At 33.4% G+C, this 25,388-nt stretch overlaps 1 protein-coding gene across 1 annotated transcript in view; it reads left to right on the top strand.

The window, feature by feature from the left end:
• The window catches only part of EPHA6 (EPH receptor A6), a 941,742-nt gene that overhangs the window by 607,748 nt on the left and 308,606 nt on the right, over window positions 1-25,388 (top strand). The window contains exon 7 of the mRNA XM_023216075.3: window positions 19,244-19,406. Within this exon, the coding sequence (XP_023071843.2) occupies window positions 19,244-19,406 (163 nt within the window). The remainder of the gene's footprint in view (window positions 1-19,243; window positions 19,407-25,388) is intronic.

Here is a 25,388-nt window from a genome sequence, read left to right as displayed (position 1 = left end):
TAATTTCTTCCTATTTGATGAGGGTATACCATACAGATGCTGCTGTGGATGCTGTATTGGCCCCAGCCAGAGTCTTGCTACCATGAGAATCTCTGCTGTAGGCACTATGGCCCTCCCTGGGCTTACTAAGCCAGACAAGCTTCCACAGAGTATGTGATGTTTGCTGAACAACATGGAAATTGGATATAAAACCTTTATTTCTTTTTAAAATTAATTTTAAAATATCACATAGTTTTATTTCTAAATCAAATTAAAGAAAATAACATTCATATTCAAACTGATGAAAAAATTGACACAGTAGGTATATCACATTGGGCATTACTAAATATCCTATGCCTCATGAATAACTTATAATCAGTAACATTTTTGACACCCTCATTCTTTGTAAATTTCAAAGAATATTTGAAGTGATTTAATGAATATGGCAACTATGGAAGAAAATAGATTCAACAAACTAATAAAATGAAAGTTTCTGATTTTGAATTAAATACCTAGAAGTAACTTCAGGGGACTAAAATCACTAATAATTTTTCCAAGGTGAGCAGCTAAAATTTAAAAAAATATAAAATATCTTAGAGTATCATTTATTCACACAGTAATCTTACTAAAGTCTTAGATGACAGATACCTCTGCTAGGTACTATAGATTTTTATTGGAATAAGCCTCAAATCCTGGAACCTGAAAAAATACCCTACATTGGAATTCATTTTCAAGTACTTATGACTAGAATGTATTTACCTTCAAAACTATAATTTGATTTTTATTCACAGTAGTTAAATAATTCTTTTGGATAGGCATTTTCAAATCAAGAAGACTAAATTCATTACTTTAATGAGATAAATTTTAAATGAACCACTTTTTATAAAGTATTCATATTGGGTAATTTTTATAATGCGTTTGTCTTAATGCTTTCAAAATGTCCTTTCTCAGAACTCTTGTAAGGGAGGCTGAGTTAACAATCTATTATTATGTACTCCTTACTGAGCTGTTAATAGCTTTACAGTCTCTCAAAGAATACACCTGCTGCTCATAAAAACATTTATGTTGCTACAGAATTTGGCTGTGCTTTAATATCATGTATTTGCAGTGACCTTGTAGAATCCATACCGATTCTATATTTTTAGGGAAAAAACAATAAAGAACATTGTCCATTTATTTAAGTATATTAATGGAAAATTATAAAATAATTTGATTAATGTAAGGGTTCTAATATGTGAAAAGTTGATTTTCAATGATTTCAAATTTCTTGGTTATTTTTTATACTATTTGAGATCTATTTTCATTCTTGGAAGTTTCTTATCTCAATTTATATGTGTTGTAAAAGACAGATTTATTTTCACATATGTGTAAATTTTAATTAGAAACTGATGTCTTAAATTCTATTGGAAATATGAACATTTCCACAGAATAATTGAAAAAAGTAAAAATTGAAATTAATGTAGACCTTTAAAAAATTTTTTAAATTAATTAAATTAATTATTAAATACATTAATTTAAATTAATTAAAATTAATGTAGACCTTTTAAAAAAGTCAGAAAAAATCATAAGTCTGTAATGAGAAAATGTAAAATTTTAGCTAAGGCAGTATTCTAAAGTTCCTCATGGTTGACTACAATATAAATTAATTGGTTTTGGCTAAGTTTCAGTTGGCACAGGCAAATTGTTCCCTGAACCTGTATTTGATCCTTCCATTTCACACAAGAACATTTAAAGAAGGCAATCAATGCAATAATTATTTCCATATGGCCCTTGATTCGTGTGATTTCATGGATAAACCACAGCAGGTGGATGAAATCTTTCCGTCCTATCTAATTTAGTAATGCCTGAGTATGTATAGCTATTACAACTCCTGTTATCAACAACTCCTTGGTAATTTTCCTCCTATTTATTGAATTATGCATCATAGCATTTTTCTGTCTCATGTTTAACAAGTTTATACTTTTAAAAGACCACCAGATAGTTCTTTTGATATTTTAAAAAGACCACCAGATGGACTTAGTTCAATTGTTGGTTAGCACAGGAATGAAGGGTTTTATTGCTGTCCACCTTCAACACGGCAAACAGATAGAGGTGTCTGCCAGATGTATAGTCCTTCTAAGCTCCTAAAACATGCAATAATCAATGATTATTCCAAATCACTATTTTTTACTCTTAAATGTCAAAATGGTTTCATTGTACCTATGAGGACTACATTAACAACTAGTCAACTGGTCTTGTCTACAGAAACAGGCAACTGACTTGAGACTCAAGTTACTGGCTGTATAAAGATACCTCAAGACATTGATGTTATTCCCACATACAGATCTCAACTGCCCACTTAATTACCTGAAGTGCCAGACCCCTGGGAATTTGGCTGACTTAGCCTACTAATTTTATTGACATGGAATTTAAAAAAAGAAGACTACATATAATATAAAAATATTTGTAGAAACCTCAAAAACATGCTGTTGTTTTGGGATATTAATTTACTAAATAACAAATGCAATTCCATCCACTAACTCAAGGTATATTTTATTATTAAAATATTACTTCTTACTCAAAGTGACAAATGTTTCCAGCAACAACACAAATATCTATTTAATTACGTTCACAACAGCATTGATAATCATTCTAACATTTAATGAGGATGTCCCAGCTTAGAAATCACTTCACATGCATTAACATTTGACCCATTACAATATTGTAAGGTGGATAGAACTGAGGTTTTATGTTACTTTTTAACAAAGCATGCTGTATCTCAGTAATAAGATGAAGTGCTTATGATCACCTGTCTTGTAAGTCGCAGAAAGAAGCACTGTTTCTTGAAATCCCAATCCAGTGCTTTTATTAACAAAGTGTATTAGTCTGTTCTCATACTGCTATGAAGATACTACCTGAGACTGGGTACTTTATAAAGGAATGAGGTTTAATTGACTCATAGTTCCACATAGCTGGGGAGGCCTCAGGAAACTTACAATCATGGTATAAGGCAAAGAGGAAGCAAGAACCTTCTTCTCATGGTGGGAGGAGAGAAGAGCCAGGAGTGAAGGGGTAAGAGCCCCTTATAAAACCATCACATGTCGTGAGAACTCACTCACTATCATGAGAACAGCATGGGGGAAACCACCCCCTTGATCCAATCACCTCCCACTGGGTTTTTTCCTTGACATGTGGGGATTATAGGGATTACAACTGGAGATGAGATTTGGGTGGGGACACAGAGCCAAACCACATCATAAAGTCGTTCAGTTTGTAATATAGAAGATCCTGTTGGAAACTGTAAAAGAATTAGAAACCTCAGTTTAAAGCACTGCAAAGCTCAAAGTCTTTTCATCTACAGCATAGATATCCTCCTAAACTCGGTATGGTGGTAAAAACTGAAATAGAAATGCAAATAAGGAAAACTGGATTGGCCTGTTCTCTACAGTTTGCCTGTTCTCTATAGTTTGCCTTCATAGATGAGCACAGATATGTAAATTAATTGTTGTGATAAAAGAAATAACAGTTTCAGTCTTCCTAATGAGCCTCTTACCTTACATAGTAAAAAGAGAGGTGAATATGTCTTGAGGTCATTAGTGTTATTTGATGAAGACTCAAAATCTCAAGAAATACTAACAAAATATAATCTGTTTAAACCTTAATTATTTTTGAACATGGGCAAATCTCATTTTACTTGCAAACGACTTCATTTACAGCGCAGTCAATAATGAACTAACAGGAGAGTTGCTGACTTTAGAACATATGAATATATAAAAATCCCTTGCAATTCAGGTAGTCAAGATAATGAGCGCATACAAGGAAAGCAAGCCTCATTTTTCTGAAAACTTTTACATTTTAAAAGGTGACTAGATATACTTGAACGTTCAAAGCAGTAGGATGTACCTTGCAGGAAAGAAGGACGAAAACCCTTTTCCATGTTGTTAGGCAAATGTATACGAAATATATCCCAATTCCACTTGATAAAGTCAGTTGAATGACTTCCTTGAACTAGGCTAGGGCAGAACACTTAGTAAAAGTGTGCCCTGGGTGAGGATGCGAATCCAGCAGAAGAGAACCAGATCCCATGCAGTACCAAACACATCCGTTCCACCCTCTAACACAGAAGAGGCACGTCGCCCCCTGTCCCTGGACACAGGATGCACAAGAACAGTCATCAGATGGTTACTGCCGTCACGGCCTGGTGCTTTCTAATGGTCTTAATTCAGGCCATGGAGAAAATACTTTACCACCGAACACATTAAATTTTTATGTTAGACTAAGTACTTTGAATTTCAGAGGTTCTTACACTATGATTAGAATTGTGACTTATTTCAGTTTATAGAATGCATATTATTATTTCTTTGTTATTTCTTACATCTATGCTTCCCAATATATTAATAAAACAGAAAATATAAAATCTAACATAGTTAATACATAAATCACTTAGTGACATTTAGCTGTATTGCAATACCTCACATTGGGAGCTGCATTGTGTAATAAGTAACACATAGAATTTAGAGCTAGACTTCGTAGGTTCAAATCCAAGCCCTACCAGTAATTTTACTGAGTGATCTTGTCATCTGTAAGACTTACTTCATATAGTAGCTTTGAGAATTTTCTTGGTTTTTGAGAGTTCTTTGTGGCTACAATATAGTAAGCAGTATGAAAGTGTTCACATTACAAAAAAGTTAACTGCAGTATGTCCTGTTTATACATTCAATTGATTTGTTTTCACTGAATTTTTCACTGAAAAATTGACATGTTTAATCTGACATGTCATTTCAGGCTAAAAAGTCATATATCCTTCGAAAGAACCAGATAAGTGTAGTGTTTATTTTGATTAAGTTTTGTGTGTGAAGGCAAAATAGCATCAGTCAATCTAGTGACAAAAAAAAAAAAAAAAAAAAAGGATCAGTGAACTGTTCCATATTAGAATTGAGGACTGTGAAATGCAGATTAATGTTTAATCTACCTGTTCCTGGTATCTACTATTGCATAATTTTTAAGCCAAAATGTAGTTGCTTAAAAATTATAATTCGTAAATATTGTATCTCTTGAGTCTACTAGTCAAGGTATTCAAACAGGACGGAGTAGAAGCAGCTCATCTCTGCTTCATAATGTGAACCTCAACTGGGATGGTAAAACAATGGCTGGGGGATGGAACACCTGCAGAATGGCTAGGCATCATCTCATCATACTCTTTCTATCACTCTTACCTCTCTTTCTTGCCTTTCTTCCCACCGTCCCTACCCCTTAACCTTGCCATCTCCGTCTTTCTAAGGCTCCTCTTCCACATGATTATCTTGGGCTTCCACATAGCGTGGCAGTCTCAGACCAGCCATACCTCATAGATTGCCATACAGAGCTCCAAGACAAAAGTGTAAACTGTCAGTTTTCTTTGAGGCTGAGCCAGGAACTGACAGCTCATCACTTCTACCCTACTTTATTGGTCAAATCAGTCATAGACTAGATCATATTCAAGAAAAGGGAGCACAGATGTGACTTTTCAATGAGAAGAATGTAATAGAATTTAAAACCATCTTTATTTTACCATACTACTTGATTTTAGGCCTTCATAATATTACATTATTTGCTTTGCTTCTCATTTGTAATAATTTAAAAATATATATTTTCAGGACTGGGTCAAAACAAATTTATTAATTTTGAATATGCATGACATCCTAAAAACTTGACGTCTATTTAGTAGTTGTATTTGTATCTGGAAACATTATAGGGTAAAAAACAGTTAATTCATAAAAGTAAATCAAAAGGAGAGAGAAAAAATAAAGAACAAAATTGTGGAAAGAAAACTTCCACAAATGAGTTTTTCAGTTATTTGAATCTAAACTATGCATTGAGTTGAGCCAATGTATTTACAACAATCAGTATATACAGATGAAATTATCTAACTTTGAAAATGAGATTTCTGCCTGACCAAGGAAATAGCAAGCATTACTAGCACCCCAGGCCCCTAAATACATACTCCATGAATATTTAACATGGGCAACATGGGTGACCTCTGCAGAACAGGGCTCTTCACTGTCGTGGAGTTATCTTTTACTCTAAATTTAACTTAGGGCTTCATCATAGGTATTTTTCTTTCTTTCCAATTTGATTTTAAAACCAGCATAGGTTTATGAGTAGATAAATTTGTTCACTCTTTGATAATAATGCAGATTAACGTAATGTTTCTGTGAAACGACCTTGCTTTGCCTTGAATTACTCTACTCGCATTTAAAACTATCTGTAAATATTTTCACATCCAAATGTTTAATTTTAAACATCTTATTAGAACTACAGGAACCTTTTGTGTGTGAAGGTGTGGGCTTCAGGAAGCTGTCAATTATTGCAATGTATTTATTAGTATTATATTACTTACAGTTGCTTGGAGATGAGATATTTAGTTCCCAGTTATAGTATCTTGACAAGCCTATATTTTATGTCATTTTATTATAAATCTTGAGGCATATATTTGGTATCTTCTTAGGAAATTCAAAATCAGTAATGAAGTTAGATCATTATTTGAAAATATTGGGTTACTTAGAGCATAATAGGATAATTTTTGAGTCAAGACTATATAACTTACTTATAAAGAAGGTTAGAATCTTTATTTTGGGGAGGAGAAACTGGATTTCTTGAATGCTTTGTAGCTTTGTATATCAATCTTAACAGATATCTGCTTTCATTTTGAACAAAACAAATATGTCTGTATCAGATCACAATTATGGCTTACAAACAAATAAGAAAAAAATTTAAAGTTCCACCATGGTGACAAAATACACTTAAATGGGAAAAAAATGAAAAATAAATAATTACAGATTTTTTTCCCCTGTCCTAAATGAGGGTAAGGAATTCCCATGCTTATATATTTAAATGAATTTCTGCTGGATTTTCAATGCAAGAGGCAGCTCTTACATTACTGTGTTTTGTAGCTGATTTGGACAAATGTATGACTTTACAGATATTCACAAATGATACTGTTTTTCAGTGAAGACATTCTTGCAAAATAATTTTTCATATTTTACAGGCAATTTCACTCTAGTGAAAACTTACCCTTCTTATCTCCCTTATTTACTTTAATTCTGTTGGAAACTCTAGCAACCAAAAGGCAGTTTTGGATGCCAGTCAACCAGCATTTGTTCTCTGGTAATTTTGTTTTCAAAGAATTTTTATCTGCTACCTTTTATTATTCTTAACCTATCCTATAATCCAATTAGCACTATTGCAAAAAAAATTCAATGCACTATATTTCTTAAATAAATTTTATTGTGTATAATTAAGAGATACAACAAGTGTGTTCAACCCGCAGCCCACATGCGGCCCAGGACGGCTTTGAATGCAGCCGAATACAAATTTGTAAACTTTCTTAAACATTATGAGTTTGTTTTTTTTTTGGCGATTTTTCTTTTTTTTTAGCTCATCAGCTATCATTAGTGTTGGTGTATTTTATGTGTGGTCCAAGACAATTCTTCTTCGTCCAATGTGGCCAGGGAAGCCAAAAGATTGGACACTCCTAGTATATAACATGATGTTATGGAATATGCATGATTTTAAAAAGTTACTATAGTGAAGCAAATTAAAATATCCATCATCTAGATTTTTCTTTTTGAAACAAATATTATTTTCCCCACTTTTGTTGTTTTTCAATCCACATCCAAAATTAGATATAATTAATCAAAGAGCCATGCACATGTTGCCTTTCTAGTTTTCTGCCACTCCATTCTGCCATGTTGTTATAATGATTTAACTTTGAAAATGTTCAGTTTGACATTTGGAATAGCATTTATATTTGAATAAATCAACATATGTGTATTAATGTTTCTAAAGATGCTTAGCGTGTTTTTTTCTCTCAGTGGCATTTGTTGCTAATGCTTTTATCATCAAAGTTGTTTTTATCTAACATTTATGTGGCTGTTTTAATACTTGACCTAAACTACTGACATCGGCAGGGATTTGTAAACTCGTCTAAAAATACTTTAACTAAATGTAATACTCAATTTTTTGGTGTTGTTTTTGTTTTCGTAGAAATGGGGTCTCACTATGTTGCCAAGGCTGGTCTCAAACTCCTGGCCTCAAGTGATGCTACTGACTCTACCTCCCAAAGTGCTGAGATTACAAGTGTGAGCCACCACACCCAGCCTCAAATTTTCTTATAATGAATATAATTTTTCCTCTTCATTTTCCCCCTTTCAAACCATTTTATCTACCCTCAGTAGTCCAATAAATATGTATTCTTTAAAAGTTTTGCTCTCTGCTATTTATATTTCTGAGTTTTTTCTATCTGTATATTGTTATTACCAAATTTATACATGATTTTAAAATTCTGGTAAGTGATCTAAAACTTTAAGAATGAATGACAAACTTAAAGTTGTTGTTTGACTATGATATACTTTTGATAAATACTATTAAGAAATCTTGGAATGAAGGCACTTTCTTCAGGGCCAAGTATCAAACTTGAAGCATTTAATTTTTAGTTGAACATCATTGTTGATATTTATAGAGTGGTAAAGCACAGAAGAAAAATCTGTAGCTCATCTATCTACAGGTAGGCTACATGAAGATAGACAAAAAAGTTAAAACTGAATAAATATCAAGAATATGTATTAAAAGATATTTCAGCACAAATCTTAGTTTCTGTATAGCAGACTGTTTATAAAATATTTTTGGCAAGTAAAATCTTGGACGTTCTCCACAATATTCCTAAGAAAACAAGTACGCTATACTGATATAATATTATTACATTGAACTTGTAGAAGCACTATATGCTAGCAAAAGTAATTTTTCTCATCTCCCATTTGAATTGTCATTAATTTATGCCAACACATTTTAAATTTCTCTAATAATATTTAAGAATTTAAAAGCTAAACTTATAGAGCAATTAGTTCACTCATTTTTTAATTCAATCAATTAGACAACATATCATGACAGCCTGCAATATGCTAGGCATACTGTATTAAGCAGTTGGAATATAAAGGTTAAAAAGCAAGTAAACACAACGTTTTTTAAGACTTGTCACCGCATCTGCAAATGACCTTAAGGCACAAGTCTATCATTGCCCTGGAATAAATGCACCACCTATTGACAGTTCCTCTTAAAAGAAAGAAACAATGCTACGTTACACACCTGCTGGATCCTGTAAAACATTTTACCTATTATTTTGGTTTATCTTACAACAAACTTGACCCTTTGATATAGGTATAACCTTTCCAATTTTCATAGATGAACTGACTACAACTAGGACTATTGGTCTCATTCTAGCACCAGTATTTTCAAAAGATCACACTTTAATAAACAGGCCATTTTCTCCAACAGTAAATATCACCACTATTTCAACCAGTTCATTATCTATATATAAGTTATCTGTTTTATGAAAATCAATTCTGAATGTTTAATTACAGATCAATATTCCTCTATCATCGGTGTACTTCTGTGCCATCTCCTACTACTGTTCAATATTTAATGTTCAGGAATGCATTAAATATTCATTTTAGGTGAAACAAGGTACACATTGGTAGGAATATATGAAAATAGTCATGAATGCATTTCAAAGTGATTTGGGGTTATCTGCAATTTTGGATTACTGCGAATAATCAAGAGTTGATTGTAGTAAATTATAGTAGTAGAATACTTAATGATACATCTCTAGAAATGCAGTCAAAAAGTAGTTGTGTACATGGAATAACTACTTCTACGTTTTTCTTACTTATACATATTTGCAATTTTGCCACAGCAGTGACTAATTTTTACCTAAGCAAAACATTTTAGGGCACCCTACCCACTAGCTTAAACCACCAAGGAACTTCTTAACCCTCTTTCTACTCACCCCCAACATTAGAAATTCCCTCTGGTGCATTTTAATGAATTCGAGAAAACAACTCTCTTGGTTGCCAACAACAGAACCCAGCTGCCACTACTATTTAATGTTGTCAAAATGCAGAATCCAAGGCAGAGTGGAACTTCCCAACCTCAGAAAGGCAGGAACCAGGAAAGCTAAGTTTATTCAACTTCAGTGACGTTTCTTCGTCATGGGTTCAGTGAAGTTTCTCATCATGTGTTCAATAACGAAAAGAATTCTATAGTTACTCTAGCTTGCCCTTGTTTCTGGGACAATTGGCCAGCCCCATCTTACGTCACTGGTAGATTATAGTTAGGTCTGGTTATAGGAGAATCAGTGTGAGCTGAAAGCTATCCTAATGTGTGCCCCTATGTCAAAGGAGCAATTTTAGTAGTTCAGTTCCCAATGATATGTGACCAGAGCTGCAGTAGGTACACCTTATGTTAAATGGCTTAGCAATTCCTTTGTGGATATCAATCAACTGACATTACTAAATACTGACTATACATCCAGCACTCCTTTGTTTCATTTTGTTTTGTTTTGTTTTTTGAGGGAAATGTAAACTACATTTTTCAGGAAATTGCAGCCCACTTGAGGATGTATATGGACGCACATTCAATAAGTAGAGGAAGGGACCAAATGGTATAAAATTAATACCATTTTAGTTTACCATTTACCAGTGCTAAATGCTGGTTAGAATCAAATAATTTAAAGATTGTTTTATTTAAGATGTCTAATTTCCTTACTGTGTAATACCTTTAAAATATTGAAATGCCAGTCTTATATTCCTTGGACAGTTTTTATCTGTTGGAAATATAAGGCAAAATTGAGAAATATATAGTTATACTCGAAGATTATAAAACATCTTGCAGACACTCTCTAATGAAGAATTTTCTAAAGAGTTTGGTTTCCTCAATTGATATAGCATATTGCTCCTAAAATTCTGAAATTTTACTAATTATTTTTAAACACTTAAAAGCATTCATACATATTGATCTTATATCAGGACAAAAAAATTTCAACCACTTTCCTGTAGCAGAAATAATTATTTGCAAACCATTAACAAAATCAGAGAAATAAAAAAAAAAAAATCACATCTCCAATCTATTTAAAAATTTTAATGTTATATTAAATGATATATTAAAGCATAATAGACAAATTATAAACTATTTAAAATGAAAGACATTGAGATCCTCACATATCTAAAACTGTGAAATATGACCAGTGCAGGAAAACGAAGTAATTAGAAGGAATGAGCAAGTGTAAAATCAAAAATTAGTGACATAGAATCACTAATATTTGATCTGAAAATCAAAAGCTGGTGTTTTTAAAAGATTGATCAAATAAACAAGCTTGCCTAAAATAAATAGGAAATGTTATTTACATATGGAAGAGATTTTTAATACGACAAGACTATATGTAAATTTTTATCAATAAATATAAAACAAATATAATAATTTTCTGGTAATTAGAAAAACTGAATAAGAAGAAGATCTGAATATAGCATAAAATAATTTTAAATGATAGTCAAGTGTCTACTACCAACATGGTCCATTTCAATTAAGTTTTCAAAGAACAGATAATTCCCATGTTGTGTCAGTTATTCCAGAACATTAATAAGTGGAAAGTTTCGCAATCCAGTCTCTAAATATAGTATAACCCAAATATCGCGAGATTGAAAAAAGAAAACTGTAAGCCGAGATAACTTGTAAGTATATGTTTAAAAATTTTAGCCTGAAGTATTATCATATTGAATTCAAAATTACAATAAAAATTCTAATATATTATGAACCAGTGTTAACAAGAAAGGTTTATCTTAGGAATGCAAAGATAGTTCTGCCTAAGTATATACTTTATTGAGGAGAAAAATGTAAAATTCACTTTGCAAAAGATAAATTGTTTTATAACATCCAGAATTCATTTCACATTTTAAAAACAAAATACAGACAAACAAAACTACAATGTAAGAAGAAAAACTCCTCAACTAGACATCTGCCAAAAACCTAAGTCAGACATAATTATATTTAACCATAACACAATTAGAAACTGTTCAATTAAAAAAGAAAAGAAAGTGTTTCTGCTTTTACCATTACTCTGCAATATTGTGCTAAAAAGCATTGCAATAAGACAAAAAAAAAAAAAAGAATTTTTTTTTGTTCCCACAGTAAAATATTATAGATGGAGTTATACAGGTCTTATATACTTTTTTTGATATATTTAGGTATTATAAGGTCTCTGTTACTATAGTGACTAAAATATTTAAAATGTAATTGTAACTGGTCATTGCTAATATACAGGAAAACCACTGATAATTTTATGTGGACTATGTAACTGACTTCTCTTGATTAGTTCTAAATTTTTTTTTAAGTTAATTCTCTCGGAGTTTCTAAGTAAACATTTCCAACTAGCAGAGAGAAAATGATGATTTCTTTCATTCAACCTTTAAGAGAGACATTTTCTACATATATTTAAAAAACTGTTATTTTTAAGTTTTGTAAGATAATTAAGTTATGCTTTACAAAGAATGTTTTTCTATACTTTGTGATTTGACCAAAGTAGAATAAGATTTTCTCCAATGAGTTTTTAAAAAGTAGTAGATTAAAACTTCAGATAAATCAAGGCAACTTCGAAACAAGAATAAACATGGATGAGTTTTTATGACTATAAGCTCTTTTATCATTATTCCTATTTTACAGAAGTGGTATAACTCAGTTCAGGGGTTCACACATAACTCATTCTGGTACTCTATTTTGTAAATTTTGAACTGGAGTGCACTCAGAGTTGATAACTATTCAGGGATTGATTTATCCTAATTAAATGCTAAAAAGGACTGAAGAGGGCTGGGCACAGTGGCTCACGACTGTAATCCTAGCACTTTGGGAGACCGAACCGGGAGGAGCACTTGAGGCCAGAAGTTCGAGACCAGCCTGGCCAACACAGTGAAACCCCCGTTTCTACTGAAAATACAAAAATTAGCCAAGTGTGGTGCCTTGTGCCTGTAGTCCCAGCTACTTGGGAGGCTGAAATGGAAGAATTGCTTGAACCCCAGAGGTGGAGATCATGCCACTGCACTCCAACCTGGGCAACAGAGCAAGACTCTGACTCAAAAAAAAAAAAAAAAAAAAAATAGACTGAAGAACAAAACAGAATATTTACGTATTAAATAAACAGACGTCTGCCCTTTCCAAGAACAAATATATTTATGTTTGTCCCTACAGAGCTTGAGAATCCACATTAGTAATCAGAAGATTGCAACATCAAAGTAGAGATATGAAAATATTAAGGACCCTTTCAGCCAGAATATGATGACTATGTGTACCCAGGTAGAACTCATTTTTAAAAGGACCAACAGAATAAAGTTCGCTGGGTTCAGTGTCTATTTCCTATGGAAAGTAATTGTCAAATGCTGACCAAATGTAGTATTCAAACTTTTCTTTTTTCAGAGCCATGTGAAATACCTTCCTTTAATTCAAGTAAAAGACTTTCAGCTTTGCTAATGCTGTAGTTTAGGCAATAAGATTGTTTGAGAGCCTTTCAAACTTTAGGTTTTTAGGCCCCGCAATTGTTGATTTATCCTGGCAAAATATCTTTCTGCAGATAATAAATCATGTTCTAAATGTGGTTTTAATTTGTTTATTTTTGTTTATTTTGAGAGGATTTTCCTGGAAACATCTCCACAGTCTGATAAATGTGAGTGTATATATTTGTGAGTGTGACAGAGAGGCAGGGTGAGGAAGTCAAACAGAAATGGAAAGAGAGAAAGGATGTAAATGACTTAGATGACTTCTAGCAGAACCATTAATATCTATTTTTTGATATTATTTTGTTTCTCAATCTATAGCTTCAGTCCTCTAGCCAGTAGAACAAGAGCTTTACCACTGTCTTAATTAAATCATCCCCCAAAAAAGAAAATATTTGAATAGTAGAGTATTATTATTATTATTATTACATATTAATAGCACTTGCACCTGTTCCTCTTATTTTCAACAGGACATGACTTAAAGCCAGGAAATTACCTTTATACATCAAAACTTCTAAAAGAATCTCCTGGACTTTATTAAACAAATTCTATTCCCAGGCTTGAACCATAATACTGTATATTCCATGCAAGATTGGGTGATTTATTTGCTCCTATATTACTTAATATCTGCCTATATGACATAAAATCAATAGAAAATAAAAATAAAGGCAGCATGCATGTATTTGTTAACCTTAATAGAAATAATTTACCTTTGAAATGTGTAGTTAAAGATTTGGTGTTGAGAATTTTTTTCCAGTTGAGGAACTAGTTGTTCATATAAACGTAGTCTAATGATTAGCCAACAAATCATTACTAGGTGGTCCATAAGCTGTGTTAAAGGTACTTCTAGTGTATAGATGGTTGAGAACACAAAGTGTGGAAAAAAAACTACTTTGGCTCAGTCTAATCCAGAGACATATATACTCTGGACATATTTACTTAAATGGGGTGTAGTGGAAAAAGCAAAACTTAGATGGAAGCCAAGTTGTGTGACTTGCTTTGCTAATTTGCTTATTCTTTCTGGACTAATTTGATCATAGATAAATGGAAATAAAAATATGACCAGTTCTTATTTCACAAGACTATTATGAGGATTAGATTTTAAATGTGTATGAAAACACTTTGTAAATTGTAAAGCTCTACATAAATCATTGTTATTATGATTGTTGTTATGTCTTTAGATATATATGTCTAGAGAATAACAAAATATAATTGTAATCATATATTTAATCCAATTAATTTAAAATTAAAAATAAAACAAAGAGGTGACACCTTTTAGAATTCCCAATAGGCCCAAAGACTTAAGGAGAAAGCAAACCAGCTAAAAGATGACCACTGTGCTGGTCTATTGAATCTATTCCCATAAACGGAAATGGTAAACCCAAGAGAGGGAGATGAGGAGGGGTGACGATGATTCACAGCAGAAGGGAAAACACCTGCATTTCTGACATTAAAAAAATATCGAATTGAAATGCTAGGTAGAACTTTGGTGATTACATAAGCTACACCTAACAAAGTGCTCTAGAACCTTATACATATGAGATTCAATGAGTTCCTGTAGAATGAATGAGTCTTCTAGAGGAATGTATCAAAACCTAAAAGGTAATTTGACAGGGTACATAATAGAAGCAAAGTCAAGATAGCATCCAAGACAGGAGAACTCTAACCTAGATTTCTCTCCATGCTGTCTTCTATTGATACAGGTCCTGTTATCTCTGACTGTAGAAAGATATACCATAGGGTCTGAACACCTGAGCCTGTTTCTTTTCACTAAGTTATAATTTTCAGACTGAATGCTAACAGGTTCCAGACTCTAGCAAGAGGATCCCTTTTAGTTATTATGAAAAGCTGACACCTCTAAAAGTTGATACCTATAGAGATAAAACTAACTTCAGTATTTCTGCTAAATGAAAGGTTCAGTGTGACAATATGATTCCCAGAAAAGCCTTGATTCTCAGCATCTTGGAAGGATCAGTACCTAAGTGTAAGTGCCAGGGTCTTCCCGTGGGAAAAGAATCATAAGTAAAAGTCAGTATCTCTAGAGAACAGTATATGCCTGCCCTGTTTGACAGTGCTCTATGTTCATACTATCTGGTTCTGAACTATTATTTTGTTTAATTTGGATACAAATATATCAAACAGGAATTGTATATATGTTTTATTTTAGAAAATGATACAACTAAAAATGTGTTAAATTTTGTTGCTTCTCAATGATTTTTTCCCACAACTGGTGCTATTTTCTGTGCTCATCCAAGAAGAGGTCATGCCACAAGCTGTTTCACTTTCAGCCAGCAAGCATTAGTGCACAAGATGGCCAGTGCTCTCAGCCAATAAGCATCCACTGCACTATTCACGGTTCAGTTGCTTTGCAACCCATGGGACTATGCCTTTGGAGGTTCATTTTATGCCATTTATTTACTCCCTGATACCATCTCTTAATCCACAAAAATGTGCAAGTAATAGTTCTGGATCTGCCACAAAAAATTTTTAATCATATTTTTAGATATTAATAAGTACTTAGAACCAATTAATAATGCATTTTATGAAAACTTATGAAGTATAACTATAGCAGTACTTAGCATGAAATTTGTAAGCTTAAATTATATATTTGAAAGAATGTGCTGATATTGAGTTAAGCATGAAACATAAGAAGTTAGAAGACAACATAACTAACAAAAAAGAAAGTAGAAAGAAGAAAGAAAATTTATAGTAAGAACAGATATCAAATATAATAGATTTAAAAAATAGGAAAAAGCCAAAAATGTCTTCGAACCTCTGGAAAGCTTGATCATGAAAAAAAGAAATTACAAAAATAAATAATATTGAGAATGAGAAGAGGAATTTTATTACAGATTCAGCAAAGATGAGAAATAGAACTTTATGAACAATAGGATGTGTTCCCTAGCTAAGTTGAAGATTTACGTGTCATACAGCTAGCAGTGCCATCATGGTACAAACTCCAGAAAAGCATGCCAGCATACCCTATCTAAACATATTCAAAATTCAGCCTGCCAGGATGAAGAAAACATCTCAATGACTCTGTGGCAAAGTGTGGTCTCTACCTGGTGACAGCACCTTTGAATTGGAGTTGATGCATCAGCAGAAAGGCAACTGGCCAAAATTCTGGGACGATAGTGTCCTACCTATGCATAACATAGATAAAAGCTAACTTGGTTTCCCAAGAGCTTAAAAACACCAGGAGGAGAGAGGTCTGCTGTGTACTGTGAAGAATTCTTGTGACTGCTTCTTCCTGGACCCTCTTCCTCATCATGTCAGCAAGCTGCAAGACATAAGACAAGGCAACAGTACTCACCAGTGGTGAGTGATTCAGGCTGAAGAACCCTTTAAGTACACTTGCTACTGTTGGATTTTTATTCCAAGGATTTAGCTGCAGGTACACTTTTGTATGTAACAACAAAAATGCTAAAAGCTGCCTGCAAAAGGTGTCCTTTATTCCCTATAACTTTACTGGATAGGAAATTACTATTTAGCTATCTTTTGGGGAAGCAAAGGATAGACGTGTAATTATCCTGGGGCCATTCTAAGAGTAAACTTTTGAACCATATCTTCTCTCTTTTGGGATGAGACTAAATGCTTTTTTTCATTGCTTTAAAGTTCTTATCTCAGTCGTTATTTCACATTGTGAAACAGCACTCAAAATGCACCATAACTCTTATGTTGTAGAAATTCTGTGAGAAGTAGCATATTCTCCTCTTGTATACGAGATTGAAAAATCCAAATGTTCTAGAAATTCCTGCCAGAAACAATATCTTTTTTTCTAATAGCTCACAAGTTTTTTTTCTCTACAACATGTGTTTTAAGCCACCTAATTATAAACGCCTTGATATGAGCAAGCTCCTACATTTAACCCCTAACAGCTCATTGTCACCACCGATGATTTATAGACTTTATTTCCTTGTAGTTTATGCTAGGTTGATAAATATTTATTTACTTTCTAATCTTAAAATCACCTAGAGATAAATATAAGTTGCAGTTTTTTGGTATTGTCTTTTTTTACTTAAAATGTTGCTGCTGTTAACTCATTTTTTTCTTTGTACTTTATGTTTAATACACAGTTTTATTATTTGGAGTATAAATGGCAAATTCAGTTCTTTAGCTAGACACAGAATAACCATATAGCATATAAAGTTCTGACAAGGAAGGTCATAAAGTTTAAAAATGATCCTTAAGATAAGACCTTTTTCTGAAAAGTAACTTAAGAGAAATGATTTTCATACTTCTAAATCTTAAAGCGTCACCAGCAAATACACGAAGTTTGACACATTCTCCATATGTGTACATTTTCATACTTTGTCTTGTTAGTTGGGAAGTTCTCCTAAATAACAATGGTTTTCAGGCACACACTAGATGAAATTTTGATGGGAATATTATAGACAGAATTTAAACATCAAATGAATAATTCAACTAGTGACCTTGAAACTCATTTTTCATCTCTGAAAATCTCTAGGTTTCTTATGAGAATGGTGGAAATTAACTTGAGGGCCTGTTGACCTAGCTTGACCTATGGCTTTTGTTTATACAAATGCATTTTTTTCCAGGTACCCTATTAAAATATCATTGTAAAGTTATTGAAAAATAACACCATACAAAAACAGTGTAGGTTTGATTTGTCCCCACTACCAGCATATTGTGGACAATCTCTTACACAGACAGGTCAAATGAACTGTCCTGTTCTGAGATAGTGGGCAACAGAGATCATGTAACAAACCCTGACTTGCCTAGATCATCCAGAAAGCCCTGGCAAGTTCACTTCCATTTAGTGAAGTTAGATAATGTGGCAATTCATGCAAGAGACTGAGAACCAAGCCTCAAGCCCTGCCTCTGATTCTGCAGGTGTGGTAAGTCTTTCATGTCTTTCTGTGTCTCCAGTGCTTCTTCATGGGCAGATTATTTGTAAATCTACTTCACAATCACTATGTAACTAGTATATGTTTAAAAATAAACTATGGCTCAAGCCTGTAATCCCAGCACTTTCGGAGGCCGAGACGGGCGGATCACGAGGTCAGGAGATCGAAACCATCCTGGCTAACACTGTGAAACCCCGTCTCTACTAAAAAATACAAAAACTAGCCTGGCGAGGTGGCAGGCGCCTGTAGTCCCAGCTACTCGGGAGGCTGAGGCAGGAGAATGGCGTGAACCCGGGAGGCGGAGCTTGCAGTGAGCTGAAATCTGGCCACTGCACTCCAGCCCGGGCAACAGAGTGAGACTCCGTCTCAAATAAATAAATAAACAAACAAACAAACAAACAAACAAACAAACGAACTATAATACTTAGGGGAGGAGTCAATTCTCCCTTACAGGAAAAAATTCATCATTTTATTTCCTAAATTTGACTCAATTTCAGGTTTTACTACTGGGGAAACACTGAAGTACAGCACAAAGTAATTGACTTCAGGATGAAAGATTTCAAACTTTAAAAAGCAATTAATTTATTTCTCCTTTCACCCACAGGTCTACCCACGGATAGCGCCGGCATTTTGGCACTACCTGCGGGTAGAAGTGAGTAGCTGGTACTTGAATTCTCCCACCTTTGCTCCTTGCACTCTGCTGGTGTGGTCTGATCTGATGTGCCCGTTTTGCTCAAGATGCAGCTGCCATTCTATGTAAACATATTCTCACACCACCACCATTTCTTAGAGTTGGGTCAGGAATCTAAATCACCGAAAATACAAGTGCAGTGTATATAAGACTAATCATCTTTCTTAATAAATTTCCAAATAGGACCATATCATATGCATCGTTGTGATAAACAACTAAATGCCAAATTATGGAAAACCATACTGACACTACTTTGTAATCAATACTTTGAGTATTCAGAGCATAATTCCTCAATTAAACTTTGGAATGTTTCTAGAAAAAGGTAGAATAACTCCATTTCATTTCCTTTCTCCTTTTTTTCTGTCCCCTAGGAACATGAGCAGCTGACCTACTCTTCCACCAGGTCCAAGGCGCCCAGTGTCATCATCACAGGTCTGAAGCCAGCCACCAAGTATGTATTTCACATCCGAGTGAGAACTGCAACAGGATACAGTGGCTACAGTCAGAAATTTGAATTTGAAACAGGAGATGAAAGTAAGTTTCATGCAAGGATATACAGTAAGATGTGAATTTAGTATCATTCCAATTTGACCTGATATTTAAAAACCAGGTGTCCCATGTTTTTAATAGTTCATTTAAATGAGAGTTTGTTCATGTAAATACTCACACAGTCATTTCAGTTAATACTTTGTGTTATCATTAAATGCTTTCATGAAATGCCTTACTCTACCACCGTGGTAATATGGCCAAACTGTGGCCCTTTATGCTATTACACAGAGTCTTTATGGATGCCTAATAGTTCACCAGTCCTGGCATCATGATATGATCCTAATGAAAACTTGGAAGAGGATAAAGCCATGAACAGATGATTTTAGCAATTCAGAATTGTGCAGCTTTGGCCTTGTATCTCAGGTCAATAAAAACAGTGGTCAGGAGATGAACAGCACTGACATGTACATTATAAGTTTAAGTACAGATACATGGGCTTCATCAGAAACCCACATTAATTCCAGAGCCTCAACATGCTGAGAACCAAAATGGGAGGTGAAGGGAGTGGGATGTTCCAATGTCATGTAACATCAGCTTTGAGGTATTTTATTCATTCTAAATCCAACTTTACCAATGAACTCTTTTTGGCCTTCAGAAATCCATCTTACTGCTCTCTTTGTGAGAATAGTAGGGATTGCTTTTGCCAGACATCTTTATGAAAAAGTGTCCAAATATATAAGAAAAATCTGTTTCCATCATTGTTAAAATACTGTATTAATATAATAATTCCATAAAAGTAAATTTATTATAGTAATTCCTTACAGATAACAATAATAATAGCTAGCATTTATTGAGCCCCTAAAAATGCCTAAAATGACATGAAATATTTTACATGGAGTTGTTCATTCAAACCTTTCAACATCCAGTGAGACAAGTATTATTTTTGTAATTTTACCTATAAGAAAATAGAAACGTAAAGGAGTTGAACAATTTGCCCAAATTTAAGCAACTGGTATGAAGCTAAGCTAAAATTTGAAATGGAAGCGTGTTTTATTCAAAGGCCTATGCTGTTAGCTACTCCACCATCCTACTACATCTTATCATTTGTATTTTTATGAAGTGTCTTTTGTAAGACCATGAAATAGGCCATAGTTTCTCAGTTTATTACTCCCTCAAAATGAAGCTACTTGGGTTTCAGATCTGTGACAGAAGGAATATTTTTGTTGTTTTACCTTGATGAATAGTGTTCACACATAAGAATTTCTTTGTTACAATTATATCTAACTACAAAGGGAGAAAGTGCTGATATATTTAAGTAAGAAGGACCCCAGCTTTGGGAGAATGAGTAAACTAATTAATAAAAAGAATACTTGTGACCTGAGTGTTTGTATCAGTATTAGTCATTTAAATTTCTGCTGGAGACTATTGACTTTTTAAACTAGAGAGAAAATTATTGGGAGTGGAGTATAATGATCACAAAACATAGATCTACAATGAAAGCTGTATAAAAATATCAAAAGATTTGTCCCTGTTATGTCTTTTTCACTGTTTCTTTTTCCCCCTGCCCACTTATGAAACCTTAGCCTAGGTATAAAGCTAAGGATACAGTCCAAGGAAAGTTTGGTCCAAGATAGTCGAATCACTGTCTTTTCTAGGCTGTGTTTCTTTTCACAGCCTGGAAAAGTTAATAGCCTTTGCACTTCTCTTGTTTTATTTCACAGATTAAAAAAATTCACCTGACTTTTAAAGTGTGACATTGTTGAGTATTGCATTTTTAAGTTAGAAATGCACGCTCAGATAAACTCATAGAGCTAAATCTAAATAAGTCATTTGTGTTCATTTGGGACTTTTAGAGAAGGCCATCTAGTGTAATACTAACAAAAATTCTGATTTAAATATGAACAGTTTGATTGGGTTCAACCTTAGATTTCAACTCACTGTACTTTCAGGAAAATTTCTTCAGACGTTATGTGATAAAAAGTAAGGTCTCATACTCACAAGTGACTCAGTACAATTCACTCATTCACCCAACATGTATAGAATATTTAATATGTGCCATACTCGTATGAGGCTCTGGGAATAAAAAAATAATAATAAGAGCTAATAGCCTATGCCTTCAAACAAGTTTCAGTCTATAGTTCTGGGAGGAAAATAAAAAATTTAAATCAAAAATACAAGATTAGTGATATGTACTATCATAAAAATATACAAAGGATATGGTGACAGCATAGTGAAAGTGACTAGTTCAGCACACGTGAGTGGTGAAAGGCTTCTGGAGGGTGAGAGGCTGGGACTCTTTCTTGAAAGAATAGTCATGGAACAGAAAAAGCATAAAGGCCTGTAACAACATAAAATATTGAAAGAGTAAATACTTTGGTGTGACTGTGTGAGGAAATACGAATGGTAAAATGGTGATAGATGAAGGTAGAGAGTTACATGGGTCAAACCAAGAGCACTTTTTAGCCATATTAAGGGCATTTGCATGTATCCAGAAAATATGCCGGATCCTTTGGTGGATTTGAATCCTGGATTAATATGACTAGTAATACGTGCAAGACTCCATGCTGAGCAATTTACACATATTATGTCATTTAATTCTGACAAGATTATGCCTCATTTTAGAAACTTACGTAGCTTTACCAGAATCTGATACCTAGTGAGTGGAGGTACAAGATTAGAACCCTAGAACTGTCTGACAATGGCAGCAGAAGATGGTGAAAACTGTGTTCTGAATTACCGATTCATGAATGCCACGAAAATGACTTTGGTTAAAATCTTGAAAAGATAGTCTGAGAAGAACCCGAAAATAATATATTTGTCTAAACCTAATGTTTGAGAACATAGAATGGCTCCTAAGTCAATTTACAGTCTAAGGGAAAATAATTTAAAGGATCGTTTAAAAAAAAAAAAAAAAACCTGGTTAGCTTTAAATAGCATTTTCAAAGCCTGCTGTCTATACCCAGGAGAGAATTTCAATGAATAATGCTATAGTAGCATATGGATAGGTTTCCCATAAATTCAAGGATATGATGATGTGAATCCCAGTTGGTGGCATCCATCTTTTTCTCTCCATACCCTCCTGGCTCTTCTTTAAATTTTTATAGCCTTTGTTTCTCAAGTAGCGCCTGAATTATTGTAATGTCAGCTTTATTATTAAGTTCTCTCTTGTGTATTTCACTTAATTAACTTTATAATACATTCATAGAGATGAGGTATGGGTTGGAAAGGAGTGATCTCATTTGATGATCTGGTTCAAATTTTTGAAATTAAACAAAATTAAGTAGTTTATAATTCAATTCTTTTTAGTCATATTATTTTACTTTGTCCAACTTTGACTTTGCTAATGACCAAGGCAATAATATAATTATGAAATCATTCCTTTTGAGAAGCATAATGTTCTTAACAGGCTATTTGTGCTACAAACATAGCAGCATCTGAAGAAAAATTATGGTGACCCTCTTGCACTTAGAGACTACTGCTTGGTTCTTTTTCAGTCTCAAAATATGCTAGTGGAGATTCTCTAACTGTCTGACAAATGCTAAGATTACTAATTATCACTGTTAGCATCACAAAATGAGTCTACTTGAACTAGAGCTATTGGTTTCCCATCTACCTAAATCTATAAAACATTCCTTATTGCATATATGTATATGGAGGTAGAAATATAGACAGATTGATTGATAGATCAAACTGATATATAGTCAGAAAATTGTTTCCTTGTATTTCAATGTTCGCATTTTATGGATCCTCTGATTTCTTGCTGGGCTAAGTGTACAGTTAATATTATGTCCACTAACAGCATTTATTGAGTGCCTACTGTGTACTGGCCTTATTATTAGGTACTGTACTTGATTGCCCCCTACTTTTTTAGAATAGATTTATCAAAACTACAATAAAATTACAGAATCAGTAGTAAGAAAGTAAGAATATAAAAATACTTCATGTGGATTTTCTTGGAAGATAGATGGAAATTAGGTGTTAGAAGCTAGTAAGAGCTGGGCGTGGTGGCTCAAGCCTGTAATCCCAGCACTTTGGGAGGCCGAGACGGGCAGATCACGAGGTCGGGAGATCGAGACCATCCTGGCTAACACGGTGAAACCCCATCTCTACTAAAAATTACAAAAAACTAGCCGGGCGAGGTGGCGGACACCTGTAGTCCCAGCTACATGGGAGGCTGAGGCAAGAGAATGGCGTAAACCCGGGAGGCGAAGCTTGCAGTGAGCTGAGATCGTGCCACTGCACTCCGGCCTGGGCGACAGAGCCAGACTCCGTCTCAAAAAAAAAAAAAAAAAAAAAAAAAAAAAAAAAAAAACAGAAGCTAGTAAGAATTTTCTCAATATTAAAATAAAATCTATATTATACCCCAAAGCATTAACTGTAACACATATCCACAGACACACATTGGTCAAGTACAGTCCTTTTTGGCTTATACAGCTGTAATAGGAAATTTTAACTTCCTCAAATTTCTTATTATTTCTGAGCGTATTTTCTGGGCCTTCCACTGCTGAAAAAAATGAGAATCAAAATAAAACAAACTGTTGACATCACCAGTAATATTAGCCATAACTTATAAATTGCTTGAAAAAAAACATGTTTGATACATTTTAACAATAATCCTGTTAAATTACACATTTTAAAAAGTAATAAAGATAAGGAAATCAAACTTTTGTTTTTATTTAAAACACTAGCAAGATTTGTATAACATTAAATTCCATTTTATAGTAGCAGTAAGTAATTTTGCATGTGCAGTTTTAAAACCAAAATAAAATGTATTCTGCTAGATTGTAGCTAGCTTGAACCTTCTGCTTAAACACTAAAAAAAAACTTATGAGCTATCAAAAGGGAGCAGAATCCATAGCTTAAAGCCAATGTTTGAAAGAAAATTGGAATTTTACATGTAGTAATTGGCAATTTACCTCTTCCATTGCCTTAATAATTATCTAAATGACCCACAAGAATTGATACATTGCCAACATATAAACAATGCATTCCTTTTTGCTGAAAAGATTAATTACAGCTTACATTTTAACAACATGTAAATTTAAGTTTTCACCTGTAGGCTGCATAAATCAGTTTTGTAGCAGAAGAGGCACATCTGTCAACATTTTAAAATGTAGTATTTACCAAAAGTAATAATGATGGGCTAAATTTATAGCACATAAAATAATCATATAAAAATCATTATCATCAACATGAACAAACCAAACTATAAAATAATTACCTTATAGTGGATATTTCAAAATAAAATCTTATATCATGACTTATATGTTTTTCAACAAGTGGTATGTAGATACAAATGAATAAATGTAACCATTTAATTATTTTGAAAATATACATAAGATTTAGCTGTTTTAGTATGGTTGACATGTAAGAAATTTGGCTTGTTTTAGCAATTTGTAGGTAGGAAATGATCGTAAAAAATAAGATGCAACATTACGTTTCAGTTTCTTCCTCCCTAATCCATTTTTATGTCCCTATTTGATTAATTTTTCTAAATTCCATTTGCACACTTAAAAATTCTAAATCGTTGCATATGTTGTATTGAATAGAATGTTAATTTCTCAGCAAGATATCAGGTCCCCCTCCAAATGTAATCCAAATTGACATCATTTCTATCGATTTTTCCAAGTTAACATATTCTCTGGAAAAATTAGAGTATTTGGATGCTTCATGAACAAAATAATCTGTATCTTCATCATATCTAAGAGTCTTCTATGACTTCCAACTGGAGTATTCAGAAAATGATCACATTACAAATGGTCACTGTAGCTTACATGCTACCTTCCTAAAGTGTTCTTGCCAGCGAGAAATCATCACTCCCTCTTTGGAATTTCTAAATATGTTATTGTTCAAAGGCGTAATTCTTTACTAAGTTGTAAACTCATTGAGATAAAGAACTGTAGTCTGTATATCTGTGTGTCTCAGAAAATGTCTTACACACAGGTTCCAATATACATGTAATCAAATAAATAAAGAAAATATGATTTACAAAAATACTAAAGAATAGTATGTTGCCTGCCAGGTCAA

The sequence above is a fragment of the Piliocolobus tephrosceles genome, chromosome 2 (assembly GCF_002776525.5).
Source record: "Piliocolobus tephrosceles isolate RC106 chromosome 2, ASM277652v3, whole genome shotgun sequence".
Lineage (NCBI taxonomy): Eukaryota > Metazoa > Chordata > Mammalia > Primates > Cercopithecidae > Piliocolobus > Piliocolobus tephrosceles.
Note: the sequence above shows the minus strand (reverse complement) of the source record. Positions and strands in the feature narration are given on the sequence as shown.